Source organism: Rhipicephalus microplus, chromosome 10, assembly GCF_043290135.1.
Source record: "Rhipicephalus microplus isolate Deutch F79 chromosome 10, USDA_Rmic, whole genome shotgun sequence".
Classification (NCBI taxonomy): domain Eukaryota; kingdom Metazoa; phylum Arthropoda; class Arachnida; order Ixodida; family Ixodidae; genus Rhipicephalus; species Rhipicephalus microplus.
In genome coordinates, this window is record NC_134709.1 from 18,666,100 (window position 1) to 18,688,809 (window position 22,710).

At 43.7% G+C, this 22,710-nt stretch overlaps 1 protein-coding gene and 1 long non-coding RNA gene across 6 annotated transcripts in view; one reads left to right on the top strand and one right to left on the bottom strand.

The window, feature by feature from the left end:
• Positions 1 to 588: 588 nt before the first annotated feature.
• cdm (importin-13-like protein cdm) overlaps positions 589 to 22,710 on the bottom strand; it is a 56,550-nt gene continuing 34,428 nt past the window's right edge. For all 5 annotated transcript variants that reach the window (XM_075875189.1, XM_037432609.2, XM_037432608.2 and 2 more), the window contains 10 exons: positions 21,496 to 21,694; positions 19,790 to 20,062; positions 18,946 to 19,047; positions 15,928 to 16,063; positions 14,368 to 14,420; positions 14,221 to 14,287; positions 11,608 to 11,666; positions 10,784 to 10,882; positions 6,617 to 6,801; positions 589 to 4,076 (listed from right to left, as the gene is read on the bottom strand). In XM_075875189.1, the coding sequence (XP_075731304.1) occupies positions 3,965 to 4,076; positions 6,617 to 6,801; positions 10,784 to 10,882; positions 11,608 to 11,666; positions 14,221 to 14,287; positions 14,368 to 14,420; positions 15,928 to 16,063; positions 18,946 to 19,047; positions 19,790 to 20,062; positions 21,496 to 21,694 (1,285 nt within the window). In that variant the 3' untranslated portion in view covers positions 589 to 3,964. The remainder of the gene's footprint in view (positions 4,077 to 6,616; positions 6,802 to 10,783; positions 10,883 to 11,607; positions 11,667 to 14,220; positions 14,288 to 14,367; positions 14,421 to 15,927; positions 16,064 to 18,945; positions 19,048 to 19,789; positions 20,063 to 21,495; positions 21,695 to 22,710) is intronic.
• LOC142774613 (uncharacterized) lies at positions 6,740 to 9,460 on the top strand. Its single transcript, XR_012886469.1, has 2 exons — positions 6,740 to 6,871; positions 8,582 to 9,460. It is a non-coding gene; the product is annotated as an uncharacterized LOC142774613 (long non-coding RNA).

Sequence of the window (22,710 nt, forward strand, 5' to 3'; positions counted from 1 at the left end):
GTGGCACAAAACGAGCGATTTAGTCCGAAAAATCGAACTTTCAGGGGCAAATTCGCCCGAAAAATCGGTCAAAACAATGCATTAGCTCTATGGAATCCCTGACGGTGCATTTATGAAGTCCGGAATATCCAACAAGTCCGAATTTTTGGAGTCCGGAAAATCGGTCGGCGACTGTATCGAGGTTTGAGTATTTCAATCATGGTAGCAACTGAAATACAGGGATAATGCATGAAAGTGAAGAGTGTTTAAAAAAAATTGATCTGGAATATATAAATAGTTTAGATACTGTATGAAACTTCAAATAGAATGCCGCACATGCCATGCGGTATAGTGATCGAAAGAAACTCAAACGGGGTGGCATCTACAGTTTCGGCTGGTATACAGTTCTCTTGAAGCGGCTGTAGCCTAGATGGTAATGAGAGGCCAATAAAGTCATCCATGATACAATGAGGAACTACTTTAGCATCTATTTATCGCAATCAAAGGCAGAGTGTTATGAAAACAGCCCAATGGGCTATTTGAGTTTCTTTTCCCGCTGCACATTGGTTTGCCTCACGAAGAAAGGAAATATGAAAAATGCAGACGAGGTTTTTGTTTTCAGTTGCAAACATCTTTATAACCTGTACAAGTAAACATGGTCAACAGAGCTGCCGCTCGTAGATTCTTGAAAAAGATGTCATCTGTACAAAACAAATGGAAAAAAGCACGTACGGCACGCAATCGACAAAAACTGTACAGACTCGGGCTATGTGATACAGCAGTAACAAGCACCCACCGAATAAGAAAAAGAACGTACACCAAATTTTCAACAACACCGACGCTAACCTAATGACAATGACAAGTTGCTCGTGTTTGGACCACACTCCTCGAAGTTGCCAGGCATGCCTGCATCACAACACTTGCAATGGGTCCACAGCGCTAATCACAAAACAACCAAACAACATCCTCTTCCCTTGTCAACTGCTGGAGAACCTACCAGCAGAGTAAAAAAAAGAAAAGAGAAGTAACTGACCCTGTTACTAAAGTATAAAACGCTCCAACGTATTCATAATCTCTTCAAAACAGAGCAATTTTCACGAATTTCAAGAGTCTGAAGGGTAGTGAATAAAGTAATGCTGCTTTACTCTCGAACAAATCGGAACCCTTAGAATCAAGCTTTTCGAGCAGGGCAGGCGGAGCGACGGTAAATCACACACAAGCTACAGAATCATTTGTCAGGCTCGTCCACTTCCTGTGATTGTGCCTGCTTGCTGCAGGGTATTGCTAGAGTAGTATGCTTTTATTAGTACACACCTTCAGGAACACGTACTTGTAGGCGAGTAATACTAGTAGTACTACTAGTAGTACTGGCATTTGCTACGCTACAGGGTACTAAAGCTGACAACATGAAGAAAAGAGCAGCTTTTTTTATACCTGTATTTCAGCACTTATTTTTTAGTACACCTGATGTCAAAGTACTCGAAACTTCCTTCAGCCATCAGCGTCAAGCAGATGTATTTGACTGCAAAGTTACGGTAGCTCGAAAATTGACAGTAGCACAGCACTGCCATGCAGTAACTGAACTTGCAGTGAAACGCACGCCAGAGGAACATTACATTCAAGGTGGATCGCTTACAAACAGGCAATAGATGAGTTTGGCAATGCGCACAGAGCATGGGTAGCCTTGTCATTGCTTCTCAAACACACACACTCGCACGCATATAACTTCACACGGAAAAGTTTGATTAAATGACACGTGGCTGAGATCTTTTACAGCTATGACTAATACAACGGTGAGTACTAGACCTCAGTGCCACACCGACTGTTCTCACGAGAAATGTTTGCACACCTCCATAAACAGAAGGTGCACTGTTTGAAGTGTGATATCACAGACTGAACAGTTTGTGCGCAAAAATACACAGGAAAGGCACGTAATGACAGCACGTAGTGCAAGCTGACCAATGCTTTAACATGAAATGTTAGGCGTGTTGGCAAACCATTACAAAACAAAACATTGTTTCCCTTTATTTTGTGCTGTCTTTGTTTTTAGCTATTGATAGACTTGTTGGCTAGTGAATACACGGCAGACTAATTGCCAGACTCGGAAAAGTTTAAAGGAAGTTTAATTTAGTGAGAGATGAAAAAAATTATTTCAAGTACAAGGTATTGGGGGCAGTTCCATTTAAGGGGAGATGCGAGTCGAATAGTCGCAAGTTTTTCTCCAGAATTACTTATTTCTCATTCTTACTTGCTTTCATAAGTTTAGTTTCTCTACTTTCACAACAAAAAAATTGAAGATTATAATTAAACTCAAAGTAGGTTAAAAATCACTTTAAAAGAGCACAAGGTGGGTACTAAAAAATATAGAGAGCTCACTCTCTAAACTCCCCTGGAAATGGTAACCTGGCTGCTTGCCATTGCATCTTGCATGAGGACTTCCCTCAAGTCACATGCATCTCATGATGGAAGCAATCGTCTTAAAAAGCACATCTCTTCCGCATAGATTAGCTTTCACTTGTACGTCTCAAATTCACTTTTCTCAAAAACAATTTTCGGGCCACGTATTGAGTTTTAACATCATGTTTTTGGTACTTCTGATAGCCCAATCGAGATGAAATTTCACTCACACATTCCTTAACATATGAAGGGTGCAAGTGTTTAGCTTAAAGTTTTTTGTATCACCTGTATAGTTATTAAAACCCTAACGCAATCAATTAGCATGGGCTGGAGATTCTAAAAATTCCCACATCACCATTCTTCTTGTCCATTAATATGTCTTATAAACACTTTATTGATAGTAATTTGCATATTACAGTCAGGAGCAATGTGAGCTGTTAATGGCTCAGAACCGAAAAACGTTAGTGGCATAAGAAGACTGTAATATGGACTATACTTTACACATTGTCATGGCACAAAGTGAAAACTGTGCAACTCGCTATAAAACTAATTACATATTTAAAATCAGCATAATAGGCAATATAAACAGCAAAGATTTCATTGCCCTAGGCTACACAATAAAGAATTAGTATTATTTCTTTTTTCAAATCGCATCTCCCCTTAAAAGACTTCAATTTACAGTGAGTCTACGTAAGAAACACCATAATTGCTACACATCACTCAGCTGAGAATGTGATGAGTAAACCTGTCAAATACAACTATGCAGAAACAATTCTTTGTCCATGATAAAAAAAAAATGCTCATGCTATTGGCTTTGAGTCATATTGTAAAGAAGAACCTGCCAATTAATTTTATTTTTGAGAACCTTTCACAGGTTATGCATTTTTTATGGACTTGTTTCAAACACGCGATCGTTCTTCAAGTGCAATGTGTAGTTTTAGAGTTTCAAGTTTCATGTCTTAGAGGAACGTAGTTCTTTTCTTATCTGCGAGAGTTACAAAGTCAATCAACATATCGGGATATTAAGGTATGAAAACCATGCAGTAAAACAAGGGTAGATATTTTAAGCTCACTTGCACAAAAATTAATTACCCCATGTTGAACTTTTACGAGTGAGATTTCTACCAATTCAATCACAAAATTTCGACAACTTACATTTAAATCTGCTTAGAAGATCTATTCTTGTTTCAAAGCGTACAGGTTTATTTCTGGACTTCTGATATGGTTATTTTCTTAGCTATTCAGACTTTAGAAAAAAAAAAAGCTCTCCTGCACGACAACAAGTTTGATACTTTGAAACTACATGTTGTGCAAGAAAAAAAAATTGTGTGTCTGAGTTTGCACAAAAATATATACATACCCAATGATAATTGTGAAAATCTCCTCAGAAATGAAACGCACGTTTCTGAAACGGGATCCCCTCCCTTAATTTTCTTTTCATTAAAATCCTGAGCCTGCACTACACCTTGTGCTTCCACGCATCTTTCCTGTGCATTTGATGCTTTTAAGTGCAGATCCTTTTTCCGTTGAGCACGGACCAACCAACACGCCCTACGAATGTTCCCCGTCGCAGAGATTGTCAAGTAGCCTATGGGAAGTGCTGCGTCGTCTGGGCTGCGTACTCTGTGCCAACGATTCCTCTGCACACAAGGCACATCTCCACGAGTGCCTCCTTGATGATGCGTTTATTGGTCCTCTCTCTGCATTTTTGAGGAGAAAGGGAGAAGTTGAGCGATGTACAGCGCTCGGCAATGAAAACTGCTAGCGAAATTTTATTGAAGCGAAAAAGAAAGCGGGATTTCAGAGCTATCGTTGGGGCCCTATGTCCAAGCTCCTCTGGCCTTAGCCACCCGCCGGACTTGATCCAGGAGTGCGGGCTGCACTCCTGGGTCCCAGGTAATGAGCTGTGCCTCCCACTGCTCCATACTATGTGTTAATGATTTGCTGAGAAATCTGGCTAAGTTGCTTGGCTTGCTACCGCACCTCCAAAAGATGTCGTAGAGAGTCGACCTAACAAACACACACGCACGAACACACGGCCGGGTGAAGCGTCTGACGTATTGCGTGTAACTTCAAGATGTCGGAATACGTCAGTCTGAATTTTTCAAAGGCCGGTGGTTTCTTCCCCTTTAAGGGAAAGAAACCCTGCACGTCAAAGTGCACGTCACGTGGCTGTTAGTTGAGAGGTTGACTGCAAAGATGAGAGAGTTTGGGCAGCATGGGGACTGCATCCGACAAACAAGCGCTCCATACGTGGCTCCTGCAGAGTGCTGCCCCCCTTCGTAAGACACGCCCGCCAGTTCCAGCCGCCTTGCACGATCCGACACGTGAGCGTACTATTTCGAAGTCGCGGCTAGCAGCGCTGTGCCGGTGCCTTCAAGAACAACAGACAGAATGGGTGTACAGTTAAACCCTTTATAAGAGGCAAGCTTCAGACAGCATTTTTTGTCTTTTATATGAGATGTTTCTAATAAGCATGGTGCCTCATATGTAGTTTCTTATAAACTCGTATTTTACTGTAGGCACAGTGGTGTCTCCTATATCAGTGTCTCTTATAAAGGGGTTCGAATGTATACCGAATGCAGGCACCATGAGTCACTAACACACTAACCTTCCGCACAATTAGGGCGCCGTGTTTGGCAGAGTTTATTTTTCTTGAAATTCGGAGGGTGTTTATAGGAGTTTATTTCTCCTGATTCTCCAATTCTCCCAAATTCAGAGTTTAATTTTACATTATAAGTTGTTGCAATCTTTTCTTATTAATTAATATCTCTAATGAAAATACATTGCATTGCTACTGATAATCCTGTTTTGCCATCTCATTTTTTTATTTCACTTCCTGTTCATTTACACCGTTAATAAGGGTTTTGATAAGCACTGCTGTCAACTCACCGAAATGCACAACTCACCGAAATGCACTTATGAGAGGAGCAGGAGATAGGCCTGCTAATTTTCAGTTTTTTCCCCAAGTCTCCCTCACCTTGATGAAAAATAATGGACCAATTATTATTACCGTTCTTCATATTCCAAAATTTTAAGTGAAATGATGTCCAATTAACAGTTTGAATGCACAAACACATACATACAAGAGCAAATACTTTAATTCAAAACACATACATTTGTTCACAATTACAACCTTGAAGCTTGCTGCAATAGATGCAAGCACACTTTACGAGGCTGCTGCCGCTGATAGAGGTGCACATCTTTTGATTGAAGATTGCCAGCTTTGAAGATGCCCTTTGAACATTGGAAATGCCTTTTTAAAATCTAAACTTATCAGATAAATCCAAATTGTCAAAAAGTTTTCCGGCGAGTGTTTCATAGGATTTTTTTCGTATTTATCCAAAAACACTGGGCCCTACCCATAACCCACACTGCAGGCAAGCCATCCAAGTTGTGCGCAGTTTTGATCAGCGAGCCCTTTACAGTCTCGGACGACTGAAATAGGAACAAGTTCAGGCCAACTAAAACATCATCTTTCGACTTTGTTTTCCCCCAAATTGGTGTGGTTCTGTCTTGCACAGTCTAGCAGTGGGGCCAAGAACACTTTTAAATCATTGAGCGATCATGGTTTAAGTTACTCATTTGTCATAATTATCTACTCACCTACCTTTTGCTGTCTTATACAACAGTTATCTATTCTCTCTCCGTGAGCACTGGCCAGAATGTGCAAAGACAAAAAACAACTCAATGTTACAATGGTGCCTAAACCAAAGGAGCTACTCAAAGTGCTTGGGTGCTTCTCTAATTATTTCTTCAGTAAATCTTCAATTTTTTGAATCTAGACAAATTTCTTTTCGGATAAAAATAGACATAGGCCACTAAACTTAGCCAAAAATCTTCGACGAATACAATGCGATGCTTCACTGTCTCCCCGAAAAGTCGCACAGACTTCAGAAAGGAAGGAATCAGCAAGGTGAGCAAATAGTATATCTAGAGACTTTCCGACAAAGTGATCTCTCATGCTCACATGTATTTTGCAAGAAGGGCTTTTTTGCCCTGCTCACATATACTCGTTAACATATTTTACACCTTGTTAAAATTACGCAGCCCAATGCAGAGCTGCAGTCTTTGCGAAAACAGCCCATTCGATATTAAATATGCATAGTGGCTACACTCCAGTAGGTTCTCGCTATACCTACTGGTACCTTTGAAGCTCTCCCGGTACATGTACATTCTGTCACGAGTGTAAAACCCTTCTCCAAACAAACAACCGCAACCGTTACGGAAGTGAGCTCACTTGAGAAGCAGGCGGATGTAGCGCACTCGGTGATCGTGGGTCAGCTGCGGACTCGGGAAACCCGGCCGCAAGAGCAGTTCAGAGACGCAGTGGCTGGTAGCCTGCAGGTTTTGCTTGGTCAGCGCCAGAACCACGTCTGCCATGGGTTCCACTGCCGACCGTGGCGACTGGCCGCCACCGACCACCTGGGTTGACACAACAGGAAGCACTTTTGTGTTCCTGGCACCCTCGACAGCAGAGCTGCCTAAGCTTGAGGTACATCTGTGTAGCTTTTCCACGAAACTCGGCGGATATGCATTACAGGAAGTGGGCACGTGCCAAGCAGTTTCTAGCATAATGTGGCCATGGGTAGCATAGCAAAGCCAGGGGGTAGGAAAGCAATTGAAGGTGAATTGGAAGGAAAACAGGAGGGGTGAGGGTAAATCGTCGCATGGCCTTGTATAGCGTAGTATATGACAAGAAAATGGGAAAGAAAAATGAGGGTGAGGGGGAGTGGAGGCCACCAGTTCCGCTTTTTTTCTCAGTCTTCGCACCCCCAGTGCGTAGCAGCCCCAATCTTTTTCCTTAAAAAGGGGGGCCCAGCAACACTTTTCCAAGTAGCCATCAAATGGCTTCACCAAGAAAATTCATTGCCCGACAAAACGACCGCTGCAAAGATTTTCAGAATCCATTAAAAATACGAAAGAAGTCTGATTTGTCGTACGCCGAAACTGCTCCCTCTCTTCTGTCGTCCCAACAAGCATGCTGAAAGCTAAGAAGGGACAGATGGTACAGGGAAAAGAAGTTACGCTACATGTGCACTAGGACCTTGAGCACTTCTTAGAGAGCAGATCTTCCCTTTATTGAGTGGAACCACCCTCAGTAGCGTAAGTGACCAACCCAAAAAAATAAAATTAAAAGAAATACCTAGGATCAAATGGACTACAAACCCAGGCCCTTTTGCATGGTGGTCGAAAATTCTACAAGAGAGCCACACTGGTGCTTGAAATTCATTTGCAAGAAGAACCTATAGAGGCGTCATGAGGGGCAAGGAATTGCATTAACCTACAATATAGTGTGGCAGAAGAGCGACATCACAGAATGATATTTTCAAAGCATGTGGTTTAATGCTTTCAACCTGCTGCAAAATGCTCAGCCCCAATTCCTCATCTTCAGCCACATGCAGCATCAACAAAGTTTACATATTACCTTACAAATGTGCAGCGGGCATCCCGCTTATCCACAGAAAGATGAATGAGTAATGGCATAGTGGATACCTTCCATGTGCACTTGTATCACTTGCCCTGAGAGAGTTCAGAATGTGCTCTAGAAAGGCCGCTCTTCCAGCTATCGATGGGACCATGCTCGGGCGTTTTAGAATGCAGCTCCTTGGTGCTCGATATTGCGTTGACATTACTGGTAGAGCGAACACGCAGCACTCAAGCACTGGCAGTTTCTGTGTAAATACGTAAACGATGCTATATTGCTATGACTGAAGAAAGCCAAAACCTTAAGCAGAGTTGGCGCTGCCACAACACGAAGCTGCGCTCGAAATTCCCATTGAGCAGTATCGTAACCATTGATTTTTTTTTCTGCTTTAAACCGGCAGCTTATTATCAGTGATGGCGAGCGCCCATGTGTGCGCGTGGCCACTGCAACTATGCAGGTCACGATGTTAGCCAATGGAAATAAATTTTGGTATATGGGATCATCTTTAGTGTACTCCAGGTCACGTGCTGCTCGATAATGTTTGGGCTCGCATGTTCTCAGGTGCCTCAACAACTGATCAGCAGTGTTTCCTTACAAGGCTAAAATGTGCCGCAGGGCCCCTTTAAAAGGCCTCTCACCAGCTTTCACAATTTTGAGCTGACGAGAGCATTGCATACATGAGGCAATCACGATCATGATTGCCAAAACTTGCACTGCTACAAGCCGCAAAAATGGGTCAAATTCCAAGATGAGCGCTGCTTTCCCTTCTTTTCACAGGTGCCCATCCCGAGATTGAGGGGATGACGTAGACGACGGAATCGCCCTACGTGGACTGTAGTGCTGAGACGTCGGTCCTCTACGTAGAAGATTGTCCTCTGATGTCCACAACGATAACACGCGACATGACGAAAATTATTTCTCACATGTGTAATTTGTGTTATTTGTCATTGAATAGATGATTAAAACTTGAGATCAATACTGAGACACACAAAGGGAATGTGTGCTCCTTTTCATTTTTTCCCGTGAATTGCAATGTGTCATGGCTCGTGTCTGCGTTTCGCATGCATTCGTGTCTCCGCGGTTAGCACATCGAGCAGACGCCCGCATTGAAAAAGAAACTAATAGTCCTGCGCGTTTGAGCACTGTATGTGCTTATCTATTCTACTGCATCTAAGCCAGTGTTTCCAAACGAGCGCGCACTGATGCATCCATCCCGCAGAAACAGAGAGTAGACTGCAATATAACGCCACTTGCTTGCTTGGGGGTTGGGCTTGCTCGGGTACATCATGTGCTCACGACCTCTTGTTCAGATGTCGGAGAGGGCAGGGAAGAGATTTGGCTTCCGAAGGCTGTGCGGGCCGATCGGCAAGGGTTTTGAGCTCGCCTTTTGGCATCGTCTTTTAGCGGCCCTTCAAATACCAGTTTTTTCAGCTCGTAATGAACCGATTGAAAAATATTTTGTGGCATAATGCTCTTCATCGGACACACAACTGACACGGTCTAACTAAAATTTGTTATGGGGTCCAGTGAGTGGCACTTTGAAGCCCCATTAGGAAGTTCTTGCTCGCTTGTGTGAAGCAGGATGTCCAGTATCGGCTCCACGCTTCCCTGCACTACACACTCTATGGCAAAATAAAGGTTGAAGTAGTTTCAGTTCTTGGCCTTTTTGAATGCATTGCCTCACTTTGAGTTAGTCATGCACAAGACTGGTATATGCTAGGAAGAAACAATGCTCGGAAGAAGCACTGGAAGTAGTTTAGAGGTAGCGCTTTCAAATTGAAATTCTGAGTCAATATGCCAGCTTATGAGTCCTTCTTGTACAGGACAATCCGGTGATGAGCCAACGCCTCGGAAAAGGCAAAAAAGAGGAGAGCTCAAGGTCCTGATGTATGCTACCATTGCTTCCTGCCCTCATGTCACTTCCCGTCCCTTGTAGGTTCCAGCACGCTCATTGTGACAAAAGAAGAGAGAAAACGCCTGAAGTGTGTGACAAATCCCTGCAACTGCGCCTACTTGACTGGCTGAAAAATTGTTTGGAGAAATTGATTTATAAGCATGCCTGCCAAGTTCACAGATAGTAAATCCGGAAGATTTCAGCGACAGGAGGAGGGGTAGCACCAATTTATTCCCCCTCCCCCTTTTATTGCACCATAAAAACAACAATGCAAGAAAACAAGTGGAAAGGTGTGTCCATAAACGGCGGCATTGCGGTCTTTAACGGCTTAAAGTACCGAACGCTTGAGGGTAGGCTTTCCCAACTACAGTACAAGGTGCGAGTCTAAATGGCAACAAAAATGCTCGTACCTTCCGAAATTTTGCGTCATGAAAACAACTAGCAAGACCTATTTCTATCAATAGAGCTCGCACATGTCTTCCTGAGACACATGAATGCACCTGATGGGATGGGACGGCGCAGCCGGCCGCCGAGAAGGCGCGGGTCGAATTTTTGCTTGAGGCAAACAGAAAACTGAATTACGCAGATCAACAGGAACAACAGTAGATTCATTGGACAGGGATGCCACAACCCTTCTAGCCTTTTTTCTGTCTTTTTAATCTACCAGATCTGTGCTAGATCACGCACAGAAATTTCGATTTCCGGGAGATTTCCCTGACAACAGTACAAATGTAAGAACTCGTCAAAATCCAGGAGTCGCCCGGAAAATCCGCGAGACTCGACAAGTATGCATAAGGAAACAAACTCCTAATATAGCGAAGTTATTCGACAATTACTTAGGAAAGTGTTTCCGGGTTCATATTCAAGTATTGTTATTTACAGCCATATTTTCGCTTGCAATGCAGTATCTTGGTGTGTGCACACGGACACCCCCAAATCAATGTGCCTTTTTAACTGCATTTCCTTCCTTATAGCAACTACACTGTCTTCTACGCTGTTGGCTGTGCTAACGCTCAGAAAGAACAGCCAGCACTAAGCCATAATTAATCCGCACAAAATAAATGCATGCTTAAAAACAAACTCACTAGGAAGCACCTCTCCAGAATGAGCATCCGGTAAGTGTCCACCACTTCTGCAAGCTGTACAAGAGTGTCATGCTGCACGCTCTGCTGGATAACTTCAGCCTGCAAATAGAAAAAGCATCACCTGATGTTGATGATGACTTCCAACAACATGCCTTATGACCACAGTTGCATGCAGTTTCTCATGTCACTTAAAGAGGCCCTACAACACTTTTTGAGCATGGTCAGGAAACACTTCCAATAGGGAGACGAGGCTTCCAAGGACATGTGTTCCAAATATTGTAGTGCAGCACGCGGCCAGGAATTTTCAATTCCCAAAGCCGGCGAAAAATCTCTCCCTTCTCTCGAGAAATGACACTGCAGGCTCAAAATAACTATGTCCCAGGCTCAGTATCGGCCACTGGCTGATTTGAGCATGGCGCGCTCTGTCATCACTGGGACCACCACGGGAGGCTGCGACTTATCATTGCGTGCATGCACGATCACACTGAAAAGCCGCACATTTGAAGGAAAAGTGCTCAAGGTCGCGAGATGCACGTGATGCATTTTTATCCCCATGCCATCTCTCCCTGTTTAGCTTTGAGCACTTTCATTGGGACAAGAGAAGAGAGATTGTAACAGCAGTGTGCGACAAATCTTTGTAACTCCGCTCATATTGGTCGGATACGGAAAATTTTTGCAGCGACAAATTCGTGACACACTGAGCTCTTTTACTGAATCCCTTCCATGGCTACTTGAAAAAGTGTTGCAAGGCTCCTTTATGTTCTGTGTACAGGGGTTGATGCGGCAACAGTGTCGAAGGAGCGAGAGCATGACGTTTTCCTTACCAGGAAAAATGCAGCTGCCTTGACTGTTCCTTTCTCGGGAAGTCCAATGGCCAGAATAGCTTGAATAGAAAAGAAGGTGGGGAGCAATGTCAATATCCATGCAACAAAGGCTACAACAATAACGTAGTTGAAGACATGGAGGGCGGCAATATATGCAAGAGAAACAGTCAACAACAATTGAACAAGACCGCTCAGACCATAATAATTTGCCGGCCATATATGCATCAAGTGAAGTTTTTATGCTCCTTCGACAAGTACCAAATGAAACCAACAGGTTGCAAAAGATGCAAACCTCAGTTGCCAGTTTGTTGTGGGCTGCAGTTATCGGCTACTGTTTTCAGAAAAAGTTCTTCAGGATAAAATGGTGGAAGTAGCTCCGATTACTTTGCAGCAGATGTAAGTAGCAATGCTTTGTGGTTTGCAGAAAAAATGCTACTGGGGAAAGAAAAAAAAAAAGGGGTTCCTCATTTGCTGCTCATTCCCAGCATTCCTTGTTCTGGTTAGACATTTTAGGGTAGTCTGAAAGCGTTTCTGACAGTTATGTTTGATTAACAGACGATGGTCATTAGAGATTGACAAACCAGCCATGGACCGTGCAGCTTAATCACAGTAGCATAAGTAAATTTTTTGTCCTCCTGGACAGCAAACAAGACATCAAACGGTTGTTCGGGATTCATTGCTCACATTTATTTTTGTAAATTTCCCTGAATGTACAATGCCCGAATGAAGAATTCATGATTGAGTGATTGATATGTAAGGTTTAACATCCCAAAATCACCATATGATTATAAGAGATGAAGTAGTGGAGGGCCTAGAAAATTTCGACTACCTGGTGTTCTTTAACATGCACCTAAATCTACAGCATTTCTGCCTTTATTGAAAATGCAGCTGCCGCAGCCGGTATTCGATCTTGCTACCTGCGGGTTAGCAGCCGAGTACCTTAGCCACTAGACCACCGTGGCGGGAGTACGAATGAAGATTATGCAACACAAACTCATATAATGATGAACCAAGTACAGCCGAAGGTTTTTGCATGCCAAGCAATTACGTTTTCCGTTAACCTAATATAGGAAGTTCGTTTTAACAAAAGTAAATTGGGTAAACCTATTTTCTTTTTTTTTAGAATTTGTCTCAGACCTATATCACCCAAACACAGTTTTAGATCGAGAAAATATGACATAACTTGCTAAGCTTTATTTCTGACCAAAGAAAAAATGTTGTAGAAGTCGTAATAATAATTGGCAAGATTATTATTAGGCTCATTGAACTGCATACATCTGAAAACAAACTAGCACCCAAAATATGCAACTACAAGGCTACATACACTTGACAGGACCCTGAAACATTTTTTTAGTTTATCAGTGAATAGCTTCATTAAAGGGGGTTCGTTGCCTCATGAACTGACTGCTGCAAGAATTTTTCGAATCCATCTAATACGAATGGAATTATAGGTTTGTTGCACGGCATAAGCAAAGCTTTCTCTCTCCTTTTGTGGCAGCAAGAGCGCTTAAAAAAATCGCAAGGGGGCAAAAAACTGTCATCTTGTCAGAGCATGCCATGACCTTAAACACTCTTCTTTGGGCGTACTGCTTACTTTCAGTGGGATCACGAGAGAGAATGGACATCCCAGAATCTTGCGTTAGACACAGTAGCTATGCAGCTCATGATGCTCAAATCAGCCAAGGGCCGCGAACTTCGCGTTTATGGCATGGTCTACTGGGCCCAACGCATCATTCATTGAGAGAAGAGCAAGCAAAAGTTGCGGGACTCTTGACGTTCGCCTTTAAGAGTCGAAAGCGACAGCAACATCCTGTTCCTAGTACGTACTTTAAACAGCGCACTAAACCTTTTCGAGCTTGCTATGCGCCCACTACGTGACCTTAAGGGTATAGGCGCAGTAGCGGGTGCGCCTTTTTGTAGTGGGCGACTGGCTTTAAACCATGAAATCATCATTATAATCACATCTTCCGACGCCCGATGGCAATGTAATTGTACCACGCATTATTACCACAATATTTCATGGTGTGTTGTGAAGCCTGTATACAGGACCCGAGTGTTTGTAAAGCATTAAAGTTGCTTTCTCTGCATTTTCAAGCAGCGGAAGTTATTTTCACTGAATTCACAAGCAGCGGCGTGGCTGTGTGGCAGAACATCTGCTTGCCACGCAAACAACCCGGGTTCATACCCAAACGACCAGGGTTCAATACTCACTCTGACCCAGGGTTTTTTATTATTTATTTTATTTGCATTTTTCGAGTTTTCAGCCACGCACAAGATGATTCTTCGCTCACAACCAACGACGCCGACACGGGAATTTCTGCTAAACAAGCTCTTTAATGCTATTACGTAAATATTTAGCCGACTGAAAATTATTTGTAAATCCTAGACCATGTGCTGCATTATATTTTTTTCGCTCACTTGTTTCCAGGAGGCTCGACTATCGAGTGGCAGTATTTTCTGACCATTCTGAAGAAGTGTTCTAGGGCATTCCTCATGCTCGAATCAGAATTCAATGTTTCAAAACCCAACGTAGCGTGCACTATACGCAGAGCGTTAGAAGTTTCATAGGAGTCAAAAGTAAGCAAGAACAGTGATGAATAGAAGGCAGCTTACCACACTGGAACACCATGGAGAGATTGACGGCCTCTGGTGTTAGAACGTAAACAGCCTTGCGGGCAAGCTGCAATGGCATTTTAAATTCAATAGATAAAAGAATTTAAAACCTATAATTCCTTCAAAGCTATAGTCCACGATACTTACGAAGCCAAGGCACTGATAAAGAGACTCCAGAACGGCTGTCCTTTCTTGAAAGTCTGCAAAGCGAATGTAAAAAGAATTGTAATTAACTACACACCCAGCACTACCAGAAGGCCCATTCTTCTTGGTGGAGAATTCCTCGAAGTTGAGAACTATCACCAACGCTCTTAAAAGCCCTTGCAGTGGCCTGGCGGCCGCAGCACGAAAATAAACTAGAGATTCTGGTAATATAAATATTAATGTGCAAGATGGCTTCACATCAACGCCTTACAGAATTACAAGAAAGAACTTCGCGTTGTTGCAATAATGGCAGCCCTTTAGAGCTGCAAGGAAATTCCGGGCAGCAATGTCGACTATTCGCAGACGAAGCACAGCTAATATGCATGCCTGTTGAAAAGACTTACTTCCCAGCAAAACAGTGGTGACACGCAAGCAGCACGTGACGTGCTCCCCACAGCATCAGCTGCTTCAACTGACCGGCATCGCCACGTGGCATTGCCTCAAGGCTTCTTCCAGCCCTCGGAGCTGCAGACTAGCAGACGGCACCCCCCAACCACCCCTGACTGAACGTTCGTTGCAACCCTCTTTTTGTATGCTTCATTAATTTGAAAACTCACTTATTTTGGAGATTACCTACAGTCACAGTGACTTATTCACAGTACAGTAAACCCTCATTTAATTCAGTGACATTACAACGGTGAAAAAAAAAAGAAGTCTCTGACGGTCTCTTGTGGATTTTCGCTACGGCTTGCAGGTGAAAGCCACCTTCTCAGTCGACGCAGTGATGTTTCTCCGCCTCCCTCTGAAGGCTTTCAACAGCCAAAATAATTATGCACTGCCTTCAGTCATCGAGGTACACTCAAAGTTCGATATACCGAACAAGGATATACAAGAACATCTGCTATAACGAAGTAAATGTAGACTAGTCTTGCAATAGATACAGTGTTAGGAATATACCTTTAAAACGAATTTTCGGTTACAATGAACTTATTTTTGTGCAACATGCAACTTTGTTACGATGAGGTCTAAGTGTATTGCAAACTATCTGTATCTCCATTACCTTTGCATTGCCTCTGGGACCGGCCGACTTTTGGCCAATGCTCGCCACAGTGGTATAGTGGTTAAAGTGTTCAACTGCCGACATGAAGGTCATAGCATTGAATCCCAGTCGCGGCGGTTGTATTTCAACGCAAGCGAAATGCTAGGGGCTCATGTACTTAGATTTGGATGAACATTAAGGAACAGTAGACTCAAGTTTACGAAGCTCTCCACTACAACACACCTGATAATCATATAACTTTGGGATGTTAAACCCAAACAATTATTGTACCCTGCCTTTGACGAAGTGACCATGCCATTTGATGATGTCATGTGACATCACATTTTTCGATGTCACAAATTTTAGCCGATGCACAATGTCACAATTTCATGACCCAATAATTTTTCGCACCTCTCCTGCTGACGCCGACGCCAAGGGATGCCGACAGTCATTTTTCGTATTTGACGAGCCATCTAAAGGCTCTCTCCTTAAAAAGAATATATGAAAAGGTGGACAGTACGCACTGGCCAAGGATGCCATTGCCGGAATCAAAGTCACATTACAGATCCTCGCGAGCGCCGGAACGGCAGAAGGGTGCAGCCTGTTGCTCGGAATTGATAACATCAGCAGCAGTGGCCGACACGTGTCCACAACGCTTGCCTGCAGGGACGAGACAAGGTTTAAAGCAATCAGCATTATGATGCTTGCCTGCTAGGAAAAAAATAACACACAAAAATAAAAGCACATGGTTGAACTGGTCAAAGCATTCAGAGATGTGTGCTGTGAAGAGAGAAAATTTGGAAACTGGAATGGTGGGGTGAGAGGGGGGGACACAGCATTACGAAGACCAAAAAAATGTAGACGACATCATAAGACAAACTCTCACTCATACTCCAATTCATTCCCAGTAGCAGGAAATGCTGCGAAGGCTGGAGATCTTCCGCTCGCATAAGTAAAGATACGTGCGACATGAAAGACTCAGGTATATATTAAATTTAATGGAATGCAAGTTTCATGAAACAGCATACTCATTACCTGGAAGTTCAATCAAATTACACGTTTCCGCAACTTGCGGCCACAGTAGCACTGCTAGCACTAGTGAACTCTCAGACATAACAAAACACGGAGTGTTTTCATAAGTCTGCAAGAAACCCTATCCAGCGCCAGCAAGGGCGATTTCTTTGTCCACTTCAATAACTTTACATGACATTAAAGCTACAGACAAAACTTGACATCTCATATGCTTTATATGGCTTAACTGTCTGTCCGATTCATTAGGTGACTGGTATGCACCACACTAGTAACAAGTTTGCTATTGCAACATCGATTGTATGAGCCCTCCACGTGCACTTTCGCAGCTGCCCCGAAGTACTGCATCAAGTCCCATGGCGATAGCATCCATGTGCACATCAAGTTTACTATGTGCGAGTGAAAACATGCAAGGGCAGCCGAGGATCAATGCTCAAGCGGAAAGAAAAGAAGGCAACCATTTTCCATCCCATGAGAGGCACGTGGGGACATTCTGGGGAGTGCTCTGTGTGGCTCTAGCAGGAACTGAGTACTTTGAGACGCTGAGCACATTTTGCTCTGGACAGAGGTCAGTAGGTAGTTCATAACTTTGTACTACTTGCCGTGCTCTCACGACACTGCTTTCATTGAAGCAATAGAGAACACAAAGGTTGCTTTGCTCACAGTAGTGCCTACATTTCTCCACACCGGATAGTATGCTGCAGGCGTCACTTCGTACTATAACATTCCAGTTTGCCACTAAAATCAGCGAAAACTTCTCTTGTCAGCACTGTGAAAGCTACAGAGTCAAAGCCCTTTCTGCACATGCACCAAAATATAGTACCCATTTTCATTTTCCGATTTCAGTGTTGCGTAGCCTGAATAAGTAAAGCTTTTGTTGCTATAAAAATTAAACAAGCATGAAAATCTGTTGGTAGAAAAAATACACTGGACTTTTTCCTTTTCTCTCATTTCTTGGACAGCACAACATTTTCGACATGTCTGCTCGCAGCGAAACATGGTCCCGTCGATGTCGGCAGGAACTTGTGCGGCCTCCACTTCACCGTTCCGTTCTCCGACAAAGAGATGCTCCAAATGCGACAGAAAGCAGCAGTAAAAACATACCAAGGAAGTTATCTGCAACTTCTGTGCTGGAATAAGGTGCCATCGGCATGAATTGGTGACTTCTGTCAATTCTGCGAAACTGGACTTCAAATCTGTTGCAAGCTATTCAACTAGTTGAGTAGTAACACTGATGTGCAGATGCCCTGCCTCCGCAGCCTTCACTCCACTGCAAGGATGTGTTGTCGCCGAGTGTATTGCATTCCCTGCTTTGCCCAGCACCAAAACACTTTTTCACTCACTTTTACTTTCCTCAATCCACTAATAACCAGATTTCAATTAAAAACCTACAAATAGCACACTTTCTAGTGTAGAAACCACACAAAATATACAGACATTTCTTGTGTAGAGTCGAGGTGTGGGTTAAACTTGAATTTCGGGGCACAATTTGGCGTCAAGGTAATGTCTTTCTAGACGGCTTTTGGTAACATGTGGTGATCTCTCTCTCTCTATATATATATATATGCAGGGGTTGGTTATACACAAGGAACTACAGCAGTGGCTTTCTCAAATGCCCGATCCTTTCGCTCACTGCATCTCTTCAGCAACGTTGGCTTACAAGCTGAAAATGGAGTACAAAAAACAAAATCCACAAAATCCGCGATGCCAATGAAACGCCCCACCAATTAGGCTACAGTATAGTTAGATGCACAAGAGGTCACAGAATCACTCAGAATGCGAAACAGGCTTGTGCCAGTCAGCGGTGCATGCCAATGGAAAAACGTAGTGCCATAATGCACATGTGTGTGCCATCTCTAGTGATCGATCCTTGCTCCGTAGTTTATCCAAAATGGTACTGCCCAGCACCAAACGGCTAGCGTTACGTGCCTCTCAGAGCTAAGCAATATGGCAGGCTTAGCTCTAACGTATTCACAAAGGTGCACCACAAATATGCTTCCCAGTCAGAATAGTCATGACTGAAAGATAAATAGTGCCAGGCAGAACAAAACACAAAATACACCTAAGCACTTCAGCCGCGAGCTGCTCACACATGCGACCACGCACACACAGACAGCACATCACACATCTCATACGGCCTTCTTTCCTAACAATGCTAAAATGCACCTAATGCAACTAAAGTGTTTTGGTGCAAGGCGACACCAGTCTAGATGCACTAAGCGGGCCTTGCAAGCTAGAGAGACTATGCACACGCACACCGCGGCTACATGGTTCCACAGGTGAGCTCTGCCGGTCGGCAGCAGTCTTTCTGGTGCTTCAAATTATCGTGAACACTTGTCCACTTCACTAGGTATTTGTGAGCGTGACTTTCAAAGTAAGCCCTGGGAGTGCTAGCAGCATCACTAAAGGACGTAATGATGGTCGAGAGACATTCAACCACAGGCAATGCATAACGTGTAACACACAGGAGTGGGCGTTGGGGCAACAGCAGTAGACCGCATCACAACACTTGCCTGGGGACATGCCTCTTGAAGTTGGACCAAAAGAAAGAGGAGTTGCTCAGCTGCGGGCCGTTCGAGTGCCACAGCTGCTCGTTTCACACACTCGCAGAGAGCCTGCAAAGATAAAATGAAGTCGTGAGCCACGGGCACACATAAGAGGGTAATCAAGTGTGCCGTTTACGTGCTTTCATGAATTGTGCATGCTGTCATGGCCCAACAAGGGATAAAATTCCTAGCTCACAACATCACAAAACATTATGGTATGCCACTCTGTGCTTATATGCAAAAAAAAAAATCTTTTAATAAACCAAATTTTCTTCTTTTGCATGTGGCAAGTACCCACAGAGACATCACGTCATAAGACATCGCTGACAAATTTCTCAAAGACTAACACGCTAAAGAAGATGAGGTGCCTTTTTGACTAAAACGGGTCAACCTGACGAGACCTCCGCCCCTTTGTTATCGGCACTTATGACAGCAATGCGTGTGTCTACTGAAATGCTGGCCAGCAATGGTAGGCTTTCAGGCTAATTGTAAATCCCACTGCGTTTTTAAGCACGAGTTCCTGCCTGTAGCACATTTCTGTGCTCGTTTTGATGTGCTTTGAATTTGAAAGTAGTGGATTCAAGAACTTCAAACATTTACGAGAAAAAGGAGGTACGCAAGTCATCCTGCTCCTTCTGAATCATGTAACGACCCACTAATTTTAGCAGTATTGCTTAGTTGCTCTTACATTTTTTTCGGAGCCACCAAAATGCTCCAGTACAAGCACTCGTATTCCCCAAAACAATTACAGGGAAAGAAAAGGTATGCAGGTAAACACGTACAGCACGATGTCAGCAGTAGAGGTACCGACCTCTATGGTGCCTTCATCGCTGGCGTGCATGGCAGCGATGGCACCGAGTGCAGGCAAGGCTCGCTGGACGACTGCCTCGACCAGCGATGGTGGTTCCTCGCGGCCTGCCAGTCCCGAAACAAGCGCCGCCAGTTCCTGCAATGCCTGTCCCACTGCGGGCGTGCCTGCTTGCAGAAGCTGTAGCTGGTAATCGAGCACTGTGGAAAGCCAAGCTTCGGAAGGTGCGAGCTCCCACGATGCCAGCAACTGGCCGGCCAGGTTTAACAGGCGGACCTTGTGCAAGAAAACGGGGCAGAAGACGCTAGTAAAGTAACTTTTTTTTTTTATGGGACCCTCATAGTAAGCAGCCTTCGGCAGTTTTCTTTTTGCAAAGAGCTACTTAGAGGCATTAGACAGCAGACTTACAGTGTAAGGACACAAAGACAAGAAAAAAATGTGGCACACGGTGCAATCTGCTGTCTCCTTGTCTGCGTCCTCATGCCGCAAGTCGACTTACAGCCATAGATTTCCAACTTGTCTCTTAAGATGGCCATTAGAATGAAGCACATTACTTTAAAGAAGTTAGAACTGAGAAGAATGAAGAATGCAAAGAGGCATTACATAAAGTAATAAACTGCACTCTGAAAACTACCATTAATTTCACCATCACAAGCTCATTATCAGAGGAGAAAGTCATGGTCATTTGACTTAATTATCGCACCGACATCTCCACACATGACGTTGTGGATTTCAAAGCGGGTGTAATATTTTGGCAACATTGGCTCCATGAAATTTCTTGAAAGTAGGTTTGAAGTCTACAGCTACCTCAGATAAGCCGTACTTCACTTATCGACCAAGAACTATGTAGGACATAGTAGACTTCAAAGTATACAACGTCACAGAGCTCTGTGAAGGAATTTTAAGGTGGCATCACCACCGGCTTTTTTTTTTTTATGAGAGTTAGTCCAAAAAAATTTCGTGTTTGCAATTATACCACTCTCGAAAAATTTGACAGAGGGCAAAACCAGACACTTTGTAACAGTTGGAACAGCTGCATCAGTCCGGCTGAGTTTTGCATTACCAGGTGACTGCATTTTGGCATCGTTGAAACGTGCCCGCCGAAACTGGGAGTCAAACGTTCTCAAGCTCAGTAGCACAAGATTGCAGCTATTAAAGGGCCCTTAAGTTACCCAGAAGTCGTAATTTTGTTGTGCAGTTGTGGAGGAGTCTACAGCAAACACATAGCCACAAGAATTTTGCAAATTGGTGCCGTAATATAGGGGCTGCACACGTCGGATGATCGAAATGTGACCATTGCCGATTTCACTTTCCTTCGCTACACTCAGTTCATCGGCTTTCATCTCCACTCCGAGTGCTCCTCTTCACCGTGTGAGAAGGAAGAATAAGGAGCGCGTGTACTTGCCAGCATGTGAACAGATTGTCACGGTGTGACCGCCAGCGTCTTCTACAAGATTTGTCACGGCCCATGCTGGCCATACTAGAAAGGCCCGAAGAGGAGCAAGAGACTGCTGACCTTGTGGTGCGGTGGGCTGTCACGTTTGACACTGTTGATCGTGACAGCATTCTGAACTCGAAGCACGTGTTTATTTGGAATGCTGAGAAGTATCGAAAGGGTTCAAGGCTTACAGCAGACGGTAAATTCCCACTCTGGACAGTAAAGGCATGGTGGTTGGGAGAGTCTGAAGGTTGCAAATGTGAGCGCTCACCCTCTCGGCAGGGCGCAGCTGCTGCCCCAAGAGCAGTCGCTGGATGGCCTCCAGCAAGGGTTGGGTGTGCGGGACAAGGGCCTGGCGGCAATCCCTGGCGAGGTCCTTGAGTGCCAGAGAGGCCGCCGTGGACATCTTCGGTCCCGCCTCGAGTCCTGCCAGGAGAACAGGCAGCACCAGGCTGAGTTGCTGGGGGTCCCTACAGGCATGGTACACAGTTTTTAAAGGTCATTGGGTCTGTTTAGATTGATAAGTTGTATCAATACTAATAAAATTTCACCTTTATGAATTCATTAGAAAAAAAAAACCAAGGTAAAAAACTCGAGTTTAAATCACTGAAATCGCAGTACATGAAGGCATGAATTTCGATTTTTCGTATTTTTCGTATTTCGCAAACACTGGCTTAACGAAATTTTCTCCAGCTTTGTATTTTGAGTCTACGGCCCCCTCACAGAACAATGTATAGTAGACTCTCAGTAAACGGAAATCTGTTATACGGAACTGCTGCTTAAATGGAACAACTGCCTCCGACAAGATTGGTTTTGTTCCTGTATACTGCTGTTCATCCTGTATACCCTGTTCATCTCACAGTAAATGGCACTCCTGTTAAATAGAACACATTTTCCCGGTACCTTCAGGTTCCGCTCATTGAGAGTACTGTCCTTCATTTTTAATAATTAAGAACTACATACGACCGTATAAACGCTATCACCATCTACCATGTCATAGCATTTGATCACGGAATATCACGATGGGGTTGTCAACTGCATTTTCTTTGTGTTTTCAAGCTTACCAAGAGAGTTTTTTGGGCTTGGCACCACAACTGCGAAGCTGACTGCATCTTAAATTTTACTTTACCCCAGGGAACACAATACATTACAAAGGGGGAGGAGCTATCATACATGAATGTACCAGTGTAATAGACAAAAATTGACAACTTAACATGGGCGACACAATGTAGCTGCAATACACAAGCAAATAGGCAAGTAGGTAGAATTATATATGCAGTAAATATATATAAAGCAACTCGCAGAAATTCAGCAAAGACTTGCACAATAGCTGAATTCTAGATAGCGGATTAGTTAACGAGGCATTTTTAAAATATATGGGGCCACAGATGTTTGTTATACACCCAAGAAGCTGCTCCAAATCTCGAGCAGTCTTAGGCAAAAATGACAAAGAATGGTTAACTTAACCCAAACTTTTAGGTTAGCC